General features: G+C 34.0%; 1 protein-coding gene across 3 annotated transcripts in view; it reads right to left on the bottom strand.

The window, feature by feature from the left end:
- Positions 1 to 24,058, bottom strand: part of LOC118191601 (degenerin mec-10-like) — a 174,781-nt gene that overhangs the window by 50,013 nt on the left and 100,710 nt on the right. For 2 of the 3 annotated variants that reach the window (XM_085813952.1, XM_085813950.1), the window contains exons 2-6: positions 22,127 to 22,251; positions 19,639 to 19,760; positions 13,187 to 13,347; positions 5,402 to 5,497; positions 4,539 to 4,647 (exon numbers count right to left, since the gene is read on the bottom strand). In XM_085813952.1, the coding sequence (XP_085670078.1) occupies positions 4,539 to 4,647; positions 5,402 to 5,497; positions 13,187 to 13,347; positions 19,639 to 19,760; positions 22,127 to 22,251 (613 nt within the window). The remainder of the gene's footprint in view (positions 1 to 4,538; positions 4,648 to 5,401; positions 5,498 to 13,186; positions 13,348 to 19,638; positions 19,761 to 22,126; positions 22,252 to 24,058) is intronic. The other variant, XM_085813951.1, reaches the window with a different exon arrangement.

Raw genomic sequence — 24,058 nt, 5'->3', positions numbered from 1 at the left:
CTGAATAACCTTTAAACTCGATGAACAGAATATTTTTGTGACAAGGCGAGCTTTCTTTCAAGCAATAATGTATTTTCTATTCAAGCAATAATGTACAACATGTTTTACATTTAGCGAGCTTGCGCCGAATACAGTGGATGGACAAAAATATGCAAACACCTTGTGAAATGCATGTTTAAAAAGAAAGATTGATTTTAATGAAATATGTAGGTGGCGCTGGCGTTTTTGACTACTGACGCCACCTATACAACTTCGTAAATGTGCTAAACAGTTCAGTTGTTGTCGGAGTACTGTTATGTGAGGTTGTCATTGCATTATGTCAGAGTTAACAGACTTCGAACGTGGGCAAATTGTTGGAGCACGCAAGGTAGCCGAAGTGTTCAGTGTTTTAAGAGGTACTGTATCGAAGATTTATTCCGCATATTTGAAAAGCGGAAAAACATCATCTGCTAAATCACAGCGCGGACGAAAGTGTGTCCTGAGTGATCGTGACAGACGATCATTAAGGGCAATTGTGACGAAAAATAAGAAGACCACAGCTGCAAAAGTTACTGCTGAAATGAATGTTGTGTTACCGAACCCTGTGAGTACCAAAACAATTAGAAGGGAGCTTCATAAACAGAGAATTGCTGGCCGTGCTGCAATTGAGAAGCCACTCATCAGTGATGCTAATGCCCGTAACAGGAAAAGGTGGTGTTTAAGTCATAAAGCCTGGACTATAGAGCAGTGGAAGCGAGTAATATGGTCTGACGAGTCTTTTTTCATATTGTTTCCCACTTCTGGCCGAGTTTACGTCTGGAGAACGCCATCTCAAGCCTATAATACAGACTGCTTGTTGCCAAGAGTGAAACATGGCGGGGGTTCTGTTATGGTTTGGGCAGCCATATCGTGGTTCTCTGCTAGCCCCATGATAACTGTGTCAGGGCACATGACTGCCAAGACTTATGTGAACATTTTGGCCGATCAAGTTCAGCCCATGGTACAAACTTTGTTCCCCGATGGTGATGGTGTCTTCCAAGACGACAAAGCCCCTGTTTACACAGCTCACATTGTCCAGGACTGGTTTTCTGAGCACGAGGATGAGTTGTCCCATCTCCCCTGGCTACCACAGTCACCAGACCTGAATATTATCGAACTTTTGTGGTCTACATTGGGACGGAAAGTGCGTTCTCGTTATCCACCACCAACATCGTTATCTGAACTTGCCACCGTTTTGCAGGAAGAATGGTATAGTATTCCTTTGGCAAATATACAGGAACTGTATTTATCCATTCCGAGAATTCAGATATAATGAGGTGAAATAATTCTCTAAATATAATAAAAAATAAGGTACATAAACGGCTTGGAAATGGAATTAGCACTGAGATTTTCTTTAGGAAATATAATGAAGCTTACAAAAAGGTCTGCGAAGCGAAATAATTCCGTAGAATATTTTATAACTCTTCATGATTAAATTGCACTCACTTACACTTTATAAACGATATGTAAATATAATTTAATGTATATGTGTGTGTGGGGGGGCGCTCACCAGCGGCTGACCGGTAAAGTCGTTGAACACTGATAGAATGATCTGGGGTTCAAATTCCATATACGAGACAGTTTTTCTTAGAAAGTTCTCCATACAAGGCATCCGTACCCTTAGGCAAATAGCCGTTGAGAGCTTTGTTATAATCAAACAAACAAAACCAAATATATATATATATAAATAAGTAGCTTAAAAACTGTTATATTTTATGTTTACTAATAAAATAGCATATTATATATATAATTATTAAAAGAAAGGAAAAATCAAATCTCAATTGATTGTATATAATTTAATCCCTATGAAGGCCCTAACAATTTCTTCTCACTTAAAGTCGTAATCCAAAAGGAGAACAAGTAAAATTGAGCTTCAAATACGTATACAGTACTGAAGATAATACAAAATATAAAAATAAATTATATATGTACGAAACCAAACTAACTATTTACATTAATATTACATAAATATACTTATGTTAATGAACATTGTATATTAAAGATATTTTTCTTTGATATTTTATACCTTGTTCTATATTTTGTTCCATTTATATATACTTATACATAAATATATATAATTTAAGGATTCAATACTAACTATTACATATAAAACCAAAAAGTGCATCAATAATATATTTTTCAGTATTAACTTCATTCTGAAGAAATTTCTGCAGTCTAGTTTGCGTTATTTTATTCATAAGTCTCAAATTAAAAACAATTTAATGTTTATATGTCATTAGAAAGTTAACCAAAAAGCAGGGACCACAATGTAATTTAAAAACAGTCCTTAGACGTGAAAAGGTTGAAAGCCATTTGGGTTAAGACTATTTTCTCAGATACTCAGCTACTTCGCATACATGGAACATAGCATTCAAAATGAAAAACTCAATATTTATTACAAATTCATTGATGTAACAAATATCTGTCTTTCTACGCCTATGGCTTTAAAAAAAGATGTTATTTGCCTTACAGTTTATCGTTCAATAATAGATTTTCATTGTACAAAATTGCATTCATTCGAAGAATTCAATTTGTTTTTTCCTCTGTATAAAAAAACTGAACGTAGAGAAGTTCGATGTTTAAAGGACCCCCACATTTTCTTAAGACCGCGAGCAAGATTATCCCCTCCTTTTCAGCCCTCCCTGTGAAAAAAAGGGGTTGTAAATTTACGACCTGACCGCTTATAGGCTGATTTCTTTGGACTAATTATGTATTATTATCAGTAATTGTTATAGTAGCTATCATTTTATATATCTTACTTTGCTTATTCTCCCAAATTCATGTTCTGCAAGGAGCAGCGTCTCGAACCCAGGTACTCGAACCAGATGTCAATTGTGTTAAAATTTAAATGAAACAATGAAGCAGAAATTTGCTGATAGAAAGGTAAAAGATAGCAACGGCAAATGAAAAGCAAATACATTTTGAACAGTATTTCCTTTCTTTAAGAGAGTGAGATTTATTTTTTATTGAAATATTTTCAAAAAAAATTAATTTTCTTATTAATAAATGAATAAATTTACTACAAAAAGATAATATCATTTATTGAATATGTTGAATGCACTTAATGTGTAACTAATTTATTAAGTCATCATGTTCTCGTCAGCTCCATCTTGAAGGTAAATTTTGGTTCGAAATCTTCTACAGGTCTAAGTTTTCACTGGTAATATTTTAGGGAATTCTAAAAAAAAAAAAAAAAAAAAAAAAAAGAGGCAGAATTTGTTAAAGCCTTGTTATTCAACTACTACTAGAAAAGATATAAAGAAATAAATTTAAGACATCCATTCGTGAGATTCTCTTTTGCTTCATCTGATAGAAAAGGAAGGCTTACATATTGCAATGTTAACAGAATACACGAAATATTTCTAAATTACCTCAGGATTATATTCATTAATTTTTGTAAGTAAATCATTCCAAGAAATCTCTGCAGAAAACGTCTAGCATTTGAAAAACTATATTTAATGAATTTAAACTGAAACATACAGCTCCTCAATTTTTAAGCTAACAGGAATACGTCCGGTTGGAAATTCTTGAACCCGATTTAAGAATTCCGGGAATTAAAAGACAGATTTGAGAAGAACAATTCAAAATCTTGATGGAACACAATTTATAGCGTACAGATCTTCTCTCAAACAGAGCAGTAGCAACTTTCCGACTTACCGCTGGGCGCGATTAAAATTTACTCGATGAACGAAAAATTCTATCTCCATTGCTTTGTGACCTCCATAAGCGCATCTTGCAGGACTCACTTTTATTTGCTCTACTTTTGCTGCTTTCCATGAATATGAATAATACCTGGAGGCGATGACACCTGTGGTTTTATTTGAGTTTTTAATATTTTTTTAAAGTAATTCTGCTTCTCCCCCGTGCATATGTATTTTTGTTCAGTTATACTATTATTATCCACATTGAGGAAGCGCGTTTTTGTTACAGTTCTAATGTTATCTTTACATTAGTTATTAATTGTTATAGCCTGATGCATAAATAAAAAGATTATTTTTAGAATTTATGAGTCATATTTTTAACCAAGACTTTTCAGTAAGCGACAAAAATATTAAATGCATTTTTCTGCTGAAGTTTCTAAAGATTTTAGCCTATTTAAACTATTCCCCTTATTCCATGAATATGATAATCAAAATTATTAATACATTCTGGAAAAATTTTAAAAATATTCATTTGTGATTCTTGACCTGTTCGTAGTTTAGTGGTCCTTTTTCATTATCCAGTCTCATTGCAAGAGGTAGTCTTTTTTTTTAATTGATTATTCCTAAATTATAGTTGAAAAAAAAAGAGATGATAAAAATTTTATCTAATATTCCGTAACAGAATGTTTTCGGTTTAAACAAATCTTTTAAGGCGCATTTGAAAACAGTTGTCATACTTGAATGTTTTTGCAGTTTGAAAACTGCTTGTAAAAATCCGCCCTTTTGGTAGCGATTCCTATTCGTAGTCCAGTAGATTATTAAATAATAAGATTATATAATTTAATAATTAGAAATTAACAATAAAATAGCAGTAGTTACCTTCTTCATTTTTCCAGCAGGTTCTTATGTCATAGATCAAAGATAGTCTGTGTACTGTACAATCGCAGTATTTCACATGCAGGTTAGCACAACATTCTGACATACAGCCCTGTAAATAAAGAAAATCAAAGTTGAGCGATCCAGGATTGTTAATTCATCCGGAAGGAGGGGGGAGGGAGAAAATACCTTATATTATTACAACTTATAATTCAGTATAATGTCTGGGCAGATTATATAAAATATCTTTTTCTGAACCGAAGTATCTGTTAAATATGACTCCGGTTATCATCAGTAAATGCTGAAAAAATAACGATTTACTAAGGAATTGCATTCAAAATAAAAAAAGCTATTATTTTAGAAGCCTTGTATTTTTGTTTCTTCCATCTGGTCTTTTCTACCGACTGATATGAGCAGAATAATTTAATTAATATAGGGTTACCTATCGTTGAATGTTATTCATTAAATCTGAACAACATTTATGTTATACACAATAAAAACAGTGAAAAAAACCCATGAAGACAATTTATTTCGTTGAAAAATGAAACCGACCGGAGATGTTTCAATTTCTGCTGTTTTAGATTTTGGTACAAACATACTCATAATGTGATGCTGTATCGAATCGAATTAAATATTAAGCAACTCTTATTAAAACCTGCGTTTTATATTAATCATTAGATATTTACATACTATTCTTTTTATTTAAAGTGACTATGAGACAGTATAAGTTCGTGAATCATTACTAAGTACGTATATGGAGGATTGCATCATTGCTAAATAGTATTGCATAAAATTTATCATTTATTTTTTTTCCTACTATAGTTCAATTTTTGTTAAAAAGCGAACATATAATTTTAATCTCTGACCTCTTGAGTCAGTTTTGATTTCGTCCTTCTCTCTTCCAGTCCTGTGTAATTCTTGCAATTAGTTTGATAAGGATACGGAAGAACATTCACTACATTCTAAAAGAAAATTAAATATCATTAATCACATTTTAAATTATCTCATATTCCTTGAATCACACAATAGTAGAATAAGCATAAATATATTAAAACAGGATTCATATTTTTTTCTAAATTTCTGGAAGTACGTCTGAATCATAGCTTTCTGCGATGTATTATGAAAATAAAATTTTAAAAATTACTAAAATAAGATTTTCATAAAGTAAACATTTCGTGTAGAAACAAATTATTCATTCCGTAACATTTGTGAAAATGTATGAAGAACATTCATATAAAGTGGCAATTATAGTATCTGGAGAACAGAGTTAACCTCTTTACCAGATTTAACCTTTTTTAAATATACATGCAAATGTTATTTCAGATTTTTTCTGCATTTCAACTACGCAATAAATAGTAATAGATTTGAAATATAATAATAGATTTGAAAAAGGCCTATATAAAAACTTAAAAAGAAAATCGCGTAAATGAATTTATAGAGTAAAAAATAAATAATCTTACTTGGAATCAAGAAATAGATTACTATAGATGGAGAAGCAGATGTGAAAAACTGATGACAATGATTAATGAAAAACGTAGATATTTAATGGCAATTGCTTGTTCGCAATATTAGGAAAAAAAAAAAAAAAAAAAAAAAAAAAAAAAAAAAAAAATAGAAGTTCTAGTAATATTCGCTGACTTCTGTGAGGAATATGAGTTACATATCTGCAATAAATTAAGGTAGGGAGAGGGACAGAGTTTTATTTTCTGGATTTCAGGTCAGAACTAACAAGAGATTAATTTTTCTTTTGTTACTGTTCTTATTTTCTTAAATTTCATCCTCCATTGGCAGCGAAGTACAATATTACTCTTCAATATTTTGTTCATAATTTTTAAGATCAACAACAACAGCTATTATTGTTAGACCTGTATTTTCTTTTCATTTCCAAGATCATGTTTAATACCTTTTCCTTTCAAATGCTTCTTTTCTAAATGCGATTATATTTCTTAGATTGTTTCAGTGCCTATTAGCCGACGTCGTGCGTCTGTTTTTAAACTGACACTAGTAGAGGAACTAATGACGATAAATATATATAAAAGAAGATTCCATGAGAAAAAAAATATTTCTGAAAGTTGTCAATATTAAAAAAATGGCTCTGTTCTAGTCTACGCAGCTGAGAACTAAACAAATCAGTAACAAAGAAGAAATTTCACTGCAACACCGCTTAAATTTAAAAACACCGCTTAAACCGCTTAAACACAGCTTAAATTTAAAAAACGACTAAAATAAGATTTTTATAAACTAAACATTTTATATAAAAACAAATTATCCATTCCGTAACATTTGTGAAAATGTATGAAGAACATTCGTATAAAGTTGCAATTATAGTATACTGGAGAACAAACAGATTTAACCTCTATTACACTGACCTTTTTTAAATAGACATGCAAATGTTATTTCATATTTTTTCCCTGCATTTTAACTGCGCAATCAATGCTAACAAATTGATTGCGCAGTTAAAATGCAAAAATGTTTCAGTGCAAAAAAATGCAGAAAAAAATATTGTCAATGCAATAAATTCACCTCAAAAACGACCTCAGTTGACCTCAAAAACGCCTTCGACACACTCTGGTGGCCTGCGAGCTCTCAGAACAGCTGAATGTCCAACAAATCTTTATCACACAATAGCCAGTTACCTCTAAGACCGAGTGCTCTAAGAGTGCTCACGTGCAGGCACTATACTCACGAACATCACTTTTAATTCTATTTTAACTTCCAACTGGCCAGGCTATGTACACCTTATCTCGTATGCAGACGACGTGACATTTCTCGTCAGAGGACTGGGATAAAGGAGCACCAACATCTGTAGTCAATTTGCAAGTAAGCCGCACGGGTGTCCAGATTCTGCTCTCAACTGTCAACTGTAGTCAATTTACAGCCCTATGTCATAACTTCAATCTTCAGATCAATGAAAAAAAGTCAAAATCCCGGATAATCCCTAAGCCGCGTACTATCTCCACACGAAAACTGTGTATCAAACTTGAGGGGAAGAACATCAAGATCGTCTCGGTATCAAAATTCCTGGGATAAAAGAATAAAGGACTGACATGAATCCTTCACTTGCATTGCTTAAGAACTAAAATTGAGCAGCATATTTACTCTTCTAGCAGTCTTAAATCATAACCGCTCCTCTCCATTCATTGTCAACATACAGCATCTTCTGCAAAGCAATACCCATAAACATATACAACTGGTATGGGTTAGAGCACACTTAGGTCTAATACGCAATGAAACAGCAAACAAACTTGCTCAAGATTCAAGTAGCGACATAAAAGCATAGGAAATTAAAATTACGAAAACTCCCTCTTATTTGAAAAAAAAAAAAAAAGAACTGCTTCAAAAAGTCACTCTGAAATGGCAACAGGAATGACACTTCAGTGATACCGGAAGACAGACATACGATTTCTTCCCTAAAGTCAACCTTCAAAGACACGTGTCCATCCAACAAATCACCAACGTTATCACGAGCCACATACCGTTTCCTGTTTGTTTCATTGGCTTAGCATTTCGGAAACTGCAACATGCATTTGCGGAGCAGAGAGTTTCCCAGACAACTAAATCTATCAATGCCTTCTCACCAACGTCAGTGTTTCAGTAATGTGGACACTCACAGATGCTTTTAATGTAGAAAATCGTATGATTGTGAAAAATAATATATATTGTGGATCAGATACCATCACGATTGCAGCCCTGGACAGGACATCTGCCAGGTCATATAAGACTTTCAATCGCTGAGCTGCCCCCATTTTAGCTAACAAAACAGCATATATTCTGCATTGCAGCGCAATCTGAATACTTAGTGCAATATAGTGTGATCAAGCGAATTACAATGAACGGCTAACCGCAAACTCATTAACTCAAGCAAACTCATTGTATTTGTATTCGTCTAAACTCCCGAAGGGTGCTCTCATGGAGCTCCAGGGTATTGTTGCTTCTAGCCAGAGGAGGACGTAAAACGTATACCTGCTTACCTCTGAGGCCAAGTTTCCTCGCCTTCCATCACCTGTCTACTAAATGCAGTTTTATATTATCTTGCTTTTTCGTTGTACTGCTTATTTATTTTACTACACATTTAATATTTACTACTATTTATATACTCTTATATTACACTACTTATTTATCGTATTACTTTTATATTTTATATTCTGGCATTGCAATATGTTTCTTGCATCCCCTGTCTCCGAACTGTAGCTAGTGTGCTGCTACCTAGCTTTTGCATGGCCATGTATTTTACCTAGATTCTTAAATTCTTCTACAAGCACTATATAGTGGAGGACGACGGGCATACACCTGTTTACTTCTAGTAGATGCCAGGTGCTCCCGCTCCTGCGTCACCTGTCGTGTCCAAATTCGAGAACTGTGACTGTTAACAGTCCCATTTAGATGAAAATGGGCCTCATCACCCTTTTCTCCACGGCCAAGCATCGTCAGTTACCATCATGGTAAGAAATGCTACAGTAAATGCCAACCGGTTATCACAATCGTTGTGTTTGAATTCCTGCACGCTGCTTATCTTGTATGGGGAGAATTGAAGAATTTTCTGAAAGATATATCATTTTGTTGAAAGCTTCAGATCCAATTGCTGACTATTTCTCGAGCACTGCTACTACTAGCATAAGTTCCATTGCTGCCATCAAAGATTGAAATCACGATATCAGTATCAATTTGACACCGGTTTCATCTCTCTACCAAACCGGACTGCTGAAGAAATGTTTTTTCAAATTTCTGAATCATGTCTTTCAATGCATTAATTGACACAACGTAGGTTTTTATGGCACCTAACCTCACGGAAGGTGGTGATTACGTTAGTTTGATGAAGAAAAGCCGCTTCCGAAGAAACACGCGCTAAGGAAAATTCAAACGCATGTTAAAAGTTTCTAGAGACATTAGGCTTTTTTGAAGTAGGAGAGATGAAAAATGAGCGATGCCCTCGCCGGGACTCGAACCTTGGACCTCTCGAATACTCGCTGAGTGTGCTGACCACTACGCCACGAAGGCATGCTAAGAAAACTGAAAAAATACCTTATAAGTTAACATTCGTACTGTCCCTTCAATATTTTCTCTTATCTATATAATTGAATTCCTGTCGTTTACCAAACGAAGCATTTGAATTTTCAAGCTTGTGCAAATTTTCAATTGTGTAGACTATAACAGCGCCACATAGATACACACATAATAATTTGTACATCATTTGCACATTGGTGTTTAATGCATAATTTGTGTTTACAAATGTTATGTGGATTATAGATATACATTATTTTGTCCATAGATTTAATCCATTGTTCATATGTGTAATCGATTACAGTAGGAGGTTTTAGACCATAGTTAGTTTTAGAAGATATATCCTTTAGGTTTTCATTAGAAAACATAGTCCATTGGGATTTCGAATTAGTACAATTGATAGTTAACAAAAGAATGCTAAGACAGCAGGATCCAATTAAATGATTCCTCCCGTTACAATATGCTCCTTCGGAAAATTTTAGCAGTGTTGAACTGCAGTTGGTCCTTGTTTGCCTAGGTTCTGAGGGCTGTTTTATTGCAAGTTAATTTGTATGCCCAAACTGACTAGACTTGCGAGACTGGTTTCTACAGGAAAATCTCAGGGTGTTTCAAGGAAGCTGAGTTAAATGGCATGGTTCAGTGAGCCGAGAATTCTCTTATCACTGGGCATAAGGATTTTGGACTTGTGTCCTCTCTCTTTCTCTCCCTCTCCCCTTCTCTCTCTCTCTATATATGTGTGTGTGTGTGTAATGATGTAATGATGCAGAAACATTGATTGCGTAGATGTTGATTCATAATGAACAGCAAATTTGGCAGCCGAGACAAATTACATATTGATTTATATTTCAGTTGCCATTTGCGGCCACAAACAACTTGGCTGTCTACTCGTTCATGTTTCGAAACAATTAAATATTTGATAGCTTTGCGGAAGAAGAGAAGCAGCGAGCAGCAGTCGAATTAGGCCGAAGAGGGGAAAAGCAAAGTGCCTTGTTTAAGGGTGAAATCTTAATTCAGAAATGGACTAATCAAGGCATTTGTTGCGTAAATGCATTTGACTGGATAATTAATAATGTTCTGAAACGATTATTGGTTGTTTTAGTTACATTTAGGTCAACAAAGTTATGTAAAAGTCATTTAGGATATGAATTAATCTAGAAATGACGCATGGGCGATGCGTGTCAGCAAGAAGGAAGGAGAAGTGAAGAAGTAAAAGCGCTTTCAGAAGCAGCGAGATATGTAGAGTTGGTTCTTCGTTGAAATTTTGATCTGTGTTGGAACAAGAGTTTTCCTCATTACAAGATTACATAAAAAAGCATGAAACAGAATAATTTTATTGCAGTCAACTTTCAAAACTATAATCCAGAGCTAACGCAGCTAATATTTTATTTAAAATGTTAATCAAATAATTTAATTAATATAATCCGGACAAACATTTTTGGTTACTTTTGTTTCTTTTATTCATAACTGTTAATATTACTAGTTTCATACAGCTTTACGTATAACTTTACCTTTACGCATAAGTTTAACAGGAACCTAGGACAAACTGCTCCCTAAAAAGTCCAGCTAAGATCACTTCCTTATAGATGTCAGGGAGTCTTTCAAACACAGGCACAGGTGTACGGCTGTCCAGCATAATGCCAGCCCAAAGAATGTCCCGCCATCACTGTAATGATCCATTTCCCTGATGAGGGAGGGATGGTGTGTTCCAGGCTCTCTCCAGATAGAGGTACGCCCAAAGTCCAGGCTGAATCTCGACACATCTACAAAAAGCACGGTGCACCACTGAAGTCTGGTTGAAGGTGCATGTTGTCTGCATCATGCTAAATGCGCTGTTTTGTGTGCAGCAGTGAGCGGGATAGTCACTGCGGGTACTTCTGGCATACAGCCCTAAACTATAGGTAATGAAGGCTTCGGGCAACTGTAGACCGCGAAACTAGGGCTCAAGTGGCATCATACAGCTCACGTGAAAGCTGTGAGACATTAGCAGTCCTGTGTCGTGTTAGATTGAGTTCTGCACCCGTGAGTAAAAGAAGGAGAAAATACCTTATATACCCCTTTCAAAGGGGATTAGGGATTAAAGTTCCCAATCGCCAAATCTTAGCGGGGACGAATTATAAGCCACCACTTTCTAGTTCGGGCGCTACTGTACAGTAATTACTTTTTTTATGCTGGAGACGTGAAAAATGTACAATGCGGAATTGAATCCGAACCTCTCGAATACGCACCAAGTGTGCTACCGTTACACCACGAGGGCATGCTGTAAAGAGGGAGAAAATACCTTATGATGTAACTGACCTCGTTCAAAAGGCTAATTTTGGTAAAAATCTCAAATTGTTTTGTTTAGCATTTTCAAAAGACACATTTTTAGCTAGCAAACGCATCTTTTCTTCTCTTGGTATGATAATTAGAAGTGGAGACATTCCAGTTTTCCTGAGAGATTACAAACTGGAAGTTACTGTATACCCCACCGGAAGTTTAAAGAGCAAATTAAAGATAGAATTTTCATTCTCTTTTATGTTATATTTTTAATTAAATGATTTAAAGCATTTCAATATGTCAGGAGAATCGGACAAATTATTTTTAATATGTATTTTCTCCTTTTTGTTGGACAACCTAAATAGTTGGGCATACACTATGTCATGTAACGTTAATCTGAAAATTTTAAACGGGATTTTTTTATTAACTTTTTTATGATTTATGTTCACAGCAACTATGATAGTTCTAAACATTCCTTATAGAATCACTTGAAATTTCGCACTCAGAGTTTGTATATTATTATGCATGATGTAGAATAGGAGTTAAAAAATTAACCAAAGAGAATTTAAATTATAACATTTTTCCTTCAATAATGCATGTATTTTTTAAAATTTTTGAGTGTTGAATAACGTATTTGGACAAATATTACTAATGCATCAATATTTTCCAATTATTTTACTTCACTGATGCTTATGGTTAGTATGGATAACATAAAGTCAGAAATAGGGTTTATCATATTATTTTCTTGTCAAAACTGGTTACTGTTTTTATTTAATTCAGTTTAAAGTTTTAGTTTTTGCATAAATTTCACAAAATGCTGATTTTTTTTATCGCTTTCTTAGTGGTTATGTTTAAGTGTGAGTGCAATACAATAAAAAATCTTAGAAATTTAGAAACATAACAAACAGTTTGAAAAATGCTCTTCGAAAGATGTTGGTTAACTTGTAAATTACTATAAAAATTTCCTCTTAACTCTGTTACTATGCAACCAATGGCCGACTCACCGAATAGCAGTCGTGCGAATTAGGATCGAATACCAGAGAAGGGGTTGATTTTCGTCGTGGTTTTCCTGACATGCAAAATATAAATACCATTCGGTTTTTAAGCTCACCATAAAGATATATTTTTCCTTAGATCTCGTATGTTTTGTCGCATTTGACTAAACGGAGAAACATTCAGTTCGCTACATATGTATGCTACTGAAATTTGAAAAGTCAATTCAAAATCATATTAGTCAAGGAACGGTAACTTCAAGAAGTGGCAAATACTGCAGATATGAAGTTTCTTTAAAGTTTAATACATTTCATTAATTTTATATTGTATTGAATGCTACGGGAATATTTTAGAATTAAAAGTAAAGAAAATAAAATTCACAATAAATACTTTTTTCTAACCTCTCGAACGCCGTAGTTGTAAGTCAAGCCAGGCTGGAGGCTGACACCATCATATTGTGGATTGGGGATAGTATCTGCCGAATGAATTGTCATCCTGGCCCGTTTTACTGGATTCATTACGCTGTATTCGTGTGTTTCCAGGTTGAGCATAATTGAAAGTTCTGTTAAAAAAAGTTTCTTAATTATTTGAATAATAAAATTTTAAAACGTTATAATTTAAATACAGATAATAACTTGTTTCATAAATAAACATGTAGCTCCTGGCAAAACAAGATGGGGTAAAATTTGAGAGGTGAAAACGGAGTGGTTAGATTGCACTCTGAACAATGAAAACTATTCTCACAGCGTCTTGAGCTCTCACAGCCGCGTGTCTGAGCTCATGTTGTACAAGTCATAGTTTTGTTTTGGAAGGGAAGTGTCAATGATTTTAATACTCTTTTATACGCAAAATTACGTTTAAAATTAATGTGTAATTGTCATTAACCTGTGTGTAGTATATTATTATGAAATGTCCAGGCGCGGTAAGATAGCTTCCCCGCAAAGCAGTTTTAGGGTTGCCATAAAACGGCAAGGGGAGGCAGGGTTGCTACATTTGGCGAGAAACCGCCCATTTGGCGACAAAATTGTAGATATGCCATGGACGGATGGAGAACCTTTTGGAACGAATTCTTACAGGTTTAGCTTAGAATGTTCTCGAACACAAGCCGAAAGCTATATAAACCCTGCTGGTCCACAGTCAGTTAGTGTTTGTCTCGTCTAGCGAGTCAGTCCGTGCGGAGTCGATCAAGTTGACAGCCGGGCAGTGAGTGCCGAGTGGGTCGTCAAGTGCACCGAAGGAGTCTGTCAGTGTATCGCGGTTAGTGCATCGTCGTGAGAACGTGTTGAGCTCCGGAAACGACTGAACCGAAGAGTCGGGAGCTGTTCTCGTGTGTCGTCGAGTGCATCGCGAGTTGTAGCGTAGAGAGTCTCGAGAGTACGTGGAGTTCCGAGAACGACCAAGTAGAGTCGGGAGCTGTACTGCTTTGCAGTGAAGCTGTCTCCACCGTTATTGCTTGATAGTGTGAAGGCTGTGTCGCTGATCGTGTCAGCGTGTTTATAACCATTCGACGACTGTAAAAGTGAGTTTGGAGCTATCTGGTATTGATGTTTCGATATTTCATCAAGTGTCGTCGTTATTCACTCCAAATCCATACGAACCCGTAACGAACGTACCGAAGGAAGAAAATAACGTAACAACCGGTGTCAGGAAGAGAAAAACGTAACAATACTTAACGGAATGCTGAAATAACAGTGGTTTGTTCATCATGCAGACAGAAATTAAACAAATTTTTGACTGTAGCATTTCTTTCATAATGTGACCTTTTTTACTTCCTTGCACGAATGAAAAGAAAGTATTGTAATTGAGAAAAATTTCGGGTATCATATTTCAACGAAAATATCCATTTTGACCGCCATCGAATACAATTTAACGATGTTTGATGTTTTTGCTTGACAGCTGTATGTAAGGACAGAATAAAGAACTCTTCCCCCCAAATATTAAAACTGATTTAAAGTGGATTATGAAGGGATTTTTTTCGTGGCGTCTGTACGTCTGTACGTATATGTGTATGTATCTCGAATAACTCAAAACCAGGAGCCTCAGAAAGTTGAAATTTTGCATAGAGGACTGCTATAACATGTAGATGTGCACCTCCCATTTTGGTTGCACAATCGGCAGCACCAAAATTATATAAATATATGTATATATATGTCCACTCCTTTACTCGGCTCAGCGAGCTCAATTTCTTTATTCTTATATGCGTGTAAATTGTGCAACTGCTTTCTTTAAAAATGATTGAATTATGTTGTTCTTACCTTTCGGTTAAGGTTTTTATGTTTTTAGTTAACCGGCATGTTATAGTTGTAGGATTATCAACAATTTAAAAGTTGTTTAAGTGCGGCTAAACCTAATTTTTGTATACCACTGCAGCCATGTTTGTTTACATTTGAAACTTAGAAGAATAGTGGATTTGTTGCCAATCTAGAGAAACTAAGCTTCGCAACAACAAAGTAACGTCTTCTTTTATTATTGCGAATTAAATTATGCTTAATTCATTCTGGAATTATCATTTAAGTTATTAGCTTGTTTTCGCGTAGAAACTGTAATTTTATTTGTAAAAAAAATTTTTTTTTTAAATTGTTTAAACTGTACTTGGTGTTTTATGTTTTCCTATATCTTTCAATTTTTAATGAAAATATTTTGAATTTTTATGTATTTTTGCCTTGCCGCGAAGTGAGAACTGATGTAGCGCATGCGAATTAGGTAAGCGGCGCTGAATCGTCTGTGAAAAACTGTTTCTTTTTTATTAGTTTAATTTATTTTATACATCGTTTTAGATTTATTATAGTATTTGAATAGAACATGTGGTCATTCTTCAGATGATATAATTGTGCACTCTGAGTTATAAAATGAATGAGATGGGCGCTGTTGGCCTGAAATAAATATGTTGAGATATTTCTTAACTAATTCTTAAATTATTGTGCACAGTCTCTAGTAAGTTCCAAGATGTTTTGAGTAGATTGCGCTTTAGAATAATTAAGTTTTTCCAATCTTAATTTAACTTACTAGAATTATGAACTAACCGAAGTACTTATTTTTGTGACATAAGAAAATATCGAAAGTTGCTTGCACTATTTAATCTGTTTTCTCCATGTTTTTATCACTTATCCCTGATAGTTTGTATTATATTTGTAAACTCTATAATGCAAATATCTGCTCCTTCTTCTTTAAAACTGAAAAATTTGCCAGATTTGATTTGTGGAATTTTTATCACTAAAAGTTGTTCACTTCAGTTTCGGTATCGTATTATTTACTCAGAATCATGATCCCATCTTGCGGTTTCTTTAAAATTTACCTGCCTGTCGTGATGCTTTAACAAATTTATCTCATACTTTCTTTTTACGCTTTGACTAATACACGGACATTATTGAAGAAGAACATTACGCAAACAGAAACTAAGTGGGTAAAAAATTCACGATCGATTAATATATGTTCATTTAACCCTTTCGCCGTCCTCTCCTGTCCGCGAAAATTTCTCCTCAGCGGCCCTCTGTTTTTCGCAGCTTGTAATGTTGTTTTCTCTGTATATACATAACTTTCATAGTGGATGAATGTAAATGAATTGTAAGTAAAATTATAAGGAAATAAAGTATAATGGAAAAGTAATAATATCTTTGCTTATTTCTAACAGCAGGATAATTTGATAATATCTGATCCATCAACAATAATTGTAATATTTTACAATTATTGTTTTTTTACAGTTCTTTTCCGTGTTTCAACATCAATGATAGAGTTATTGTAGACTGTATTCATCAAACGTATATCCTTATTGTCTTTTCAATTCACAACCTCATTTTTTCTCTTTTTCTGCTGAGTAGACTTTGAAGCTGTCTCTCACTGTCCTGCGAATATTCGTAAAACCCGGAGGAAATTCAATTAGAAATAGAATGCCGGATTAGTGCAGCCCTCTAGGAGGTATTAGAACAAACAAAAATAAAAACTGAAACAAGTAAACATTTAGAAAGCGTTTTAAACGTTTAAAAACTTTAAAATGTAGAAGACCGCTTGAGGGGCGTTACGGCAGCCCTGCAGAAGTTTCACTTGAACACGCTAGACGCGTTACGGACGATGAAGTGTTTAAGTAACGCTATGGTTTTGATCTCATATGGAATTCCATTCATACGTCGCGAAAATATTCCAATTACAGAAACATTTGCTTGCAGATACACCACACCCATTAATACGCTTGTAAAGTCTGTTTATGGGAAAGATTTCTAAATTCTAAATTTGGGTTAAGCTAACGTAAGAACACTGGATATACTAGAAAGCGCATTGTGAATTTAATTTCGTGGTTTCTTTTAGTGGTATTTATAATTTATTCTATGGAATGTAAATATTGTCGAGGGAAAACTACTGAATAGAGGGAAAGCTACTGAAAATTAATTGGAGAACGCGAAAATCAGAGTAATTTCAAACGCTGTCTGGCTCTTCCAGAGGAAAGCGCCATAAGCATTAACAGAATTCAGAGCAGAAGAATGGTCAGCAGTTGTCATTAGACGTCTGACCAAGAGGAAATTGGCAACAGCCAAATTATCATGGACCTGCTGATTGGGGATTTTTTTGATTTAAAAAAAGTTAAAGTACTATTTCAATGGGAAATGTAATCTATTTTCGTTGATAAGTACCATAGGCTTGTTGTATAGTGGTCCTTTGCCAATGTCGTTTCTTCTTTCACTTCTCTCACAAATCGCACTGTAACTAGTGTTGCGTACCGTGCAGATTTAAGGGTAATTAAGAAAGATTTAAGAAAAGTTAACGCGGGGATCAGCTGCGGGTGTTGCGGAACCCCTTATTCAGCCCATTTGCTTAGTAATGCTGATCTGTGACTTGAAGCAGAACTTAGCGAGTTGTAAATGGATGATTATGATGAGATTGAGCATATAGGACTGAAATGAAATTGGATTTGAAGATTAAGTGAGGGCATGGTTGTTTTATTACAGGACATTTTAGTATAAGTTAATACAGTTTAGAAGCCGGTGGTTTCTCGATATTAGTAACTTTTCCATAGGATTTTGTCAGATCTGTGTTATAAATGTCGGATGAAATCTCTATGCTGCCATTTATTTTAGCCGTTAATGTAGATAATTAAGGGTTCGCTGGTGACTTTTATAACTATTTATGATATTAATGTAGGCAGCCTTATTGCCTCAATATGAGATTTTGGCTTTCGTAACATATGAGAACGTAAACACTGTCTTGAATCGAGTTATAGAACCGATCGAGTTATAGAACTGTACATTTATTTGATTTTAAGGAGGAATGAGTATAAAAAGAAGGTGCTTGAAGAAGCAAAATGACTGGAGGCGGTTTTGTATGTAAGAACAGGGTACTGAAATTTATCTAAAGGCTTATTTTGATGTTTTTACCCTATATTGGAAAAGTATGATTCCTGAGTACTTCTGATTAGTTTTATGGATAGGCATCGTTCTTCACTTACCTATCAGATTTTAAGTTTTTAAAGCGTACACAATTCGTAGAAAAACTGTGTTGATTTTTTCGCATTGGCTTGCAAGATTTACCCATAGTTGCGTTGATAAAAAATGGACATCATTGGCAAATAATTACTCTATCTGCATGAGAAATGCTAATGAGAGGTGACGTTGCTGAATAATAGATTTCACAGGTAGATATTAAAAAGAGTTTTTGAGGCATAATATGATCTTCTTTCGACAAGAATGTTATTGTGAATTATTCTCTTCCTATTTCTGAAATGCGTTTAGTTATTCTGTACAATTCATTTAGTTAAACTGCCTGGCGACACTTGTTTTACTTTAATTAGATAAGAGTTTACGAACTCCTTTCAATTTGAATTTCATTCACAAATATTTCTAAAAGTAAATGCAATGTTAGTATATACTTCATAATGTGTTTACTTATAATTCTGGAAGGCTTATTCTAATTTTTAACTAAATTATAATTTTTACAGTTTCATTTTTCCTGTCAAAGGGTTCATTTATACGTACCATTCTATTTGGAAAATACGAGATATTATAAATTAGATGCTTAGTAGAAGGGTGCATGGGAAGTACGAATATAATTTATTGATTTAAAATGGTTTGTTTCACAGCGATCGGTTTCTGCCGTCAAGTGGTTTATGCGCGAGTTACTTATTACATGTAAGAAGATTATTTCAAGAGGTCTCTATAGTAAAAGTGGTTGAGAGGATTTGAAGTTCTCTAAGCGTAATTTAGTTTTTGAGTTTTTACTTAGAATTAAATTTGGGTTAATAGATAGCTCAGTTTCCGTCTTTTTTGTTTTAATGTTGGTATGGTGAAGTTGAAATTGTACTGTAAGCTGCATATTTTGTGTTTGTTTATTTTAGGTTTTGCAATGCAACAAAGACTATTAGCAAATAAAGTTGTTTTCATTTATAAATCTGTGCGTTAGTTTAAGTGCTTGCTTTATTCAGAAATTGACTGACTGCAAGCAGTAGTTTGAAATTAAACAAAAGCAGTTGGCCTTTAATAACTCCACCTCTGGCAATCTATTTATTTGCAAATGAGCCTCAGTCTCTCAATTACGTACTTTGGAACCTTGCATTTAGCCTGTATTACATTATTTTCTGCACTTGACGTTACTTGAATATAGAGATAATTGTACTCAGAGAGAATTAAAATGTGAGAATGGACTTTAATCATTCATTAAGTAACATAAAACTTAGTATACGAATTGTTCAAAATCACAATTTGCATCTGTGCGATTGAAAATATCAATGTGGAAAAATAAATTTAAACAATTAGGAGAAAAAAAGAGTATATGTATATATAGAATATATGCATACATATTTTTATTCGTTGAGAGAGAAATATAATACTGATAAGTTGAAACGTGTACACTTATATGCATCTGTTACCTGAGGATCTTCCACTTCTTGGTCGGAACATACTGGCATTCAGAGGCATGGCATTTTCATCAACCCAGCGAGCGTTTATAGTGAAACAGTTGGTATACTCGTAGTTGAAATACTGTCCTATGCTAAGAAAAAAGATAATTATGTTCTTCAAGAAATCTCATATTTAGTATTTTTTTAAGTTTTTTAATTTTTGTCACTGCCTTACGTCAAAACTCTGTAGGACTAAAATAAAATGTTTTGTTTTCGACGTGATGAAAGCAATCAAAAGTGCATCAAAAAGTACTGTGAAAGGACTTTGAAAAATATTCTATTTTGTAACAGGTAGACTCAAACAAAGGAGTTAAATGTGATTCATCGTGCTTTTTGATCTCAAAAGTTTTTATTGCGTGTGTGAGGATGAGGCAGTCTTTTCCAGATCACTGGGAAAGTTTCATAAAGAAGATTGGAAATTTTAAAAATCTTGTTTTTCCATTTGCTTTCCCACGACTAACAGATGAGTTTGGCTCGAGAAATAAAGCAGAATAATTATAGGAGGGTCAAGAAAGTATAAACAATATAGTTTTAAAAGCATATTGGAGTAGAGGTGACGAATGGGAGCAAAATTCATGCTTAAATGCAATAAGCTGCACTAAACACTTCTGTAAGAGTCCGGATTGTGATATATTACATGTGAGGTACTATATATAGATTGTGATAAAAATATTTAAAATCACCCATTTTTTTTATCATTTAATCTGCCAATGACATATAGTCAGCCATAATTGCTTATAAAAGGCACGTATATCTTGAGAAGAAAGAAGAAATAGTTAGCACTGTGATTAGAGTAAAAACGAGTAAGATGAAAGAAAGATTTGGGTGACTCTCTACGATGTATGATCGTGTGGTGCAAGAACCCATGGTTTCAGCAAGTCTAAAATGACTAATTTCATAAGTCTTTCTTGTACAGCAGTGTCTTAGGAGTTTAGACAGCGGCAGTACAGCAAAACTACATTAGCCAATTAAGACAATGCTGGACGTAAAATGTGGCGAAAGAAAGAAGCGAAAGGCAAATGGCTCTAACCGTTTGCAGGGCCAGAAGGGTGACAACAAACTATTCAGCTCAGTTCAGTTCAATTTCAGCTCAGTTCAATTCAAGTACATTAAAAAGGATATCCGAACGCACAATACAATGGGCATAACAACGAAAATGTTTTAACAACAAGAAATCATCAAGGATTCCCATGCAATCACTGATGAGCAGGAAATTAGGAGCACCAGAAAATGGACTCCTAACAACTGAGAAAGAAAAGTGATCTCATACAATGAACCTAATTTTCTATTCCGTGATGCAGATGACAGCATGAGAATATGTCACGAAATAAAATTGATTCTTCGTCGGTGTTTCTTAATGAAGGTGGTTACTTTCAATAAAACTGAGCGCTTTGTCACTGTGCACAATTATTATGACGCTCACACACAAATTATTATGAAGCACATAATCAACCACCTCAGTTCCCTGACTTCAATATTATTCAATATTTATGGAATGAAGTGGAAAGACCATTTCGAAGCTCGGAAATGCCATTATTCAACATTGGATAATATCCTTCAGGTTTCATCTTAGTCCCTTGTTAAGCCCATGTCCAGAATATAGGCCGTGTTCGGCTAAGAATATCAACTAAATGTAGCTTAATGCATTGTTAAATGTCTACAATAGTTATTCGCTCTGTATATACGGATTTATTTTACTTATCTGCAGCTCTTATTAATTTGGATCCTAATTATAATGAAAACCCTTCCTGAGAATTTTCTTATTAATTTTCAGGATCAAAAGATTACTTTAATATTGCTTTTAAAATAATCCGAATGGGGACCTTTAATAACCAAAGATAGTAAATTCCATTCCATGTACGGCATTTTAAGTTTGTTAATTATTTGATAATGAGGGATTACGAGAACAGATTATAATGCATTTGAAATTATACCAAGAAAAATATTTTTTAATAATTTAAATTCTATTTTGTTTAAAAATTCCTTAGGTTTGGAGGTACCTAAGATTTAAATTTTTTAAAAAATCTTAGGTATGGAGGCATTTCGCTTAATACAATATTGCAATTCATGTTAAAGCATAAATTATAATATTGTATTAAGAGAAGTACTGTCCGAATAAAAGAGGGGCTAATTTTATATATCTTATTGCAGCTGACATTCAATAAAATTAAGATTTCATTCTTCACATTTCGAAAACTCGGTTTCCGATATATATTATGCACAAAAATGCCAATGAATTAGAGACAGAGAGCGTTATGCGAAAATATTGGCGTTGCTGCCTAACAGCACATGTGAGGACCCTGACGCAGGACGAGTGTAGCTGGAAGTGTCATTTGCAAGTGTCAGAACAAGCATAAGCCTTTAGTACTATCTCTTTAAGGAAAGTACACACATGTACAGCTCCCTAATTTACACGGCAGTTAGAGAAAATTAAACATAAATGATGGATTGTACTTACAGGCCTGTGCAGGGGCGATCTTCAAACTGGCAAGAATGGATGAAATTTTCTTTTTTGTGACCCATTTCTATTCGTATTGCTCTTCCTAGAAACTTGTATGTGTTCTGTAACCTCGTGATATAATCCTGTGCATAGTAATATTTAAATTTAAATAATATGCAACTCAAATTTAAATTACAATTTTCATAATTTACGTAAGCCTAAACAACTTAAATCTTTACAATCGTATTCTAGAGTAAATCTGCTATTTAACAAATAAAAAAAAAATAATAAAACCTCTTCATACGAAAACCAGGTTACTCCAGAGTTATCGCTCGAGTTAGATTCGAAACGCTTTAAATATGATGTTAAAAAAGTTCAATCAAGTTTACTAATAGTAATTAACAAGTTCTCGTTTTATATATGCAGTAATACCTGGAAGTTGGATTCTCTATCAGGTTGACGAACTAAGTTTTGTCAAAACTTTCTGCAGACGCAGTGTTAAAGCATGAAAGTAGACAAGATACTTAATATTAATTTAGAAGTCAAACAACAAAAATGAGCGTTATAATTTCAAATTTTCACTGTGAAAATTTGAAGATATAACGATGATTTTTGTTGTTTGACTTTTAAATTAATATTTGTTCGGCGTGTTATTGTATCTTAATTATAGAAGCCCCAAACAGGCTTAGTGCTTTCTTTTTTTCCACGTGGGTTTTGTCATCTTGCGATTGTATGTGTTTCGGAGCCGCAAACGGCTTATTTTTCGCTTCTTTTTTTTCACGTGGTGTAACCGCCATTTTGTGATTGCATGATTTTCTGTAAGTACTTTTTTTGCAATTTTTAAGTTCTGTTTATGTTTCACATATTTGAATATTGTGCTTTGCTTATCTGATTTCATGCATTTTAGTTGCAAATATTTTGTTTTCTATTCATTTCAGTGTAAAAATTTTCTGCTGTTTTGAGCGTGCTTTATTATTAGTTAGTTAATTTAGTTTGGTTTTCTGCATTGTTTATCATGCCTTCATCTATTGATAGTTTCACTAAATTACGTCTGAAACGACAAAAATTCCTGAAACATCTTGACTTTTTATTTAAGTGTAAATGTAAAAAATTGATTCCCAATTTCATTCAAATCAAATCTAATCAAAAAACTTCCAGTTGCGTTTCAAGAATTCTGTTAAACTGCAAACTAGCCTTACTTCGGTCCATCATAAGGTAAAGGTAAAGGTAAAGGTAAAGGTAAAAGTATGGGGGACACCAGCGATGTACCATAGGTCAACTGGTAATGCCTTCCCATACTAACTCTTTGAGGGGGTGTGTAATTGCAAGTTTTATAAGAATATGCATAGCCTGAAGCTTTTCAAAAGGTCTAGAGTTTGCCTATTATGGTACATCGTGCAATTTCACAGTACGCCCCGCATCCAGTATTTATTAAAAATAATGGTGTAGGGCATAAGCAGATTACAAAATAGTCGGAATACAATTTGAGATTCACAAGATAAATGGAACATCTGATTTGGTGCAACGAAAATAGGAGATAAACATAATTAATAAATAAATAAACACAATGAAATAATTATAATTAGTACTGGCAACACAATATTAAAATGAATTGTTATAATAATGCTAAAGAGGTCGGTCCATCATAAGGGATACACGTCAATAGTTATCCAAAATTGAACATGAGCTCTATAAGCTTCATCTGGAACTCGCTAATTCATATGCAAAATTCACTGCCCTTGAACAAAAGTCTTGGTCTAGAACGGAGAATGCAGTTAACCGTCATAAAAACACCCTTGAAGTTAAATTCGGAAAATTTCTTTTACAGTCTTCCAGTTCAAGTAGTTCAAAAAATCTTCCCATTGTAAACATGAAGCCAATAGGTAATATTTCTAATGTTAGTTTATCAGAAGAACAAGAGAGAATTCTAAAATATAGTTTTAACTTCTC

This window comes from Stegodyphus dumicola, chromosome 3, assembly GCF_044657685.1.
Source record: "Stegodyphus dumicola isolate Sdum_Otavi_A_Nest chromosome 3, ASM4465768v1".
Classification (NCBI taxonomy): domain Eukaryota; kingdom Metazoa; phylum Arthropoda; class Arachnida; order Araneae; family Eresidae; genus Stegodyphus; species Stegodyphus dumicola.
The sequence above is the reverse complement of the archived record's forward strand: the minus strand, read 5'-3'. Positions and strand labels throughout refer to the sequence as shown.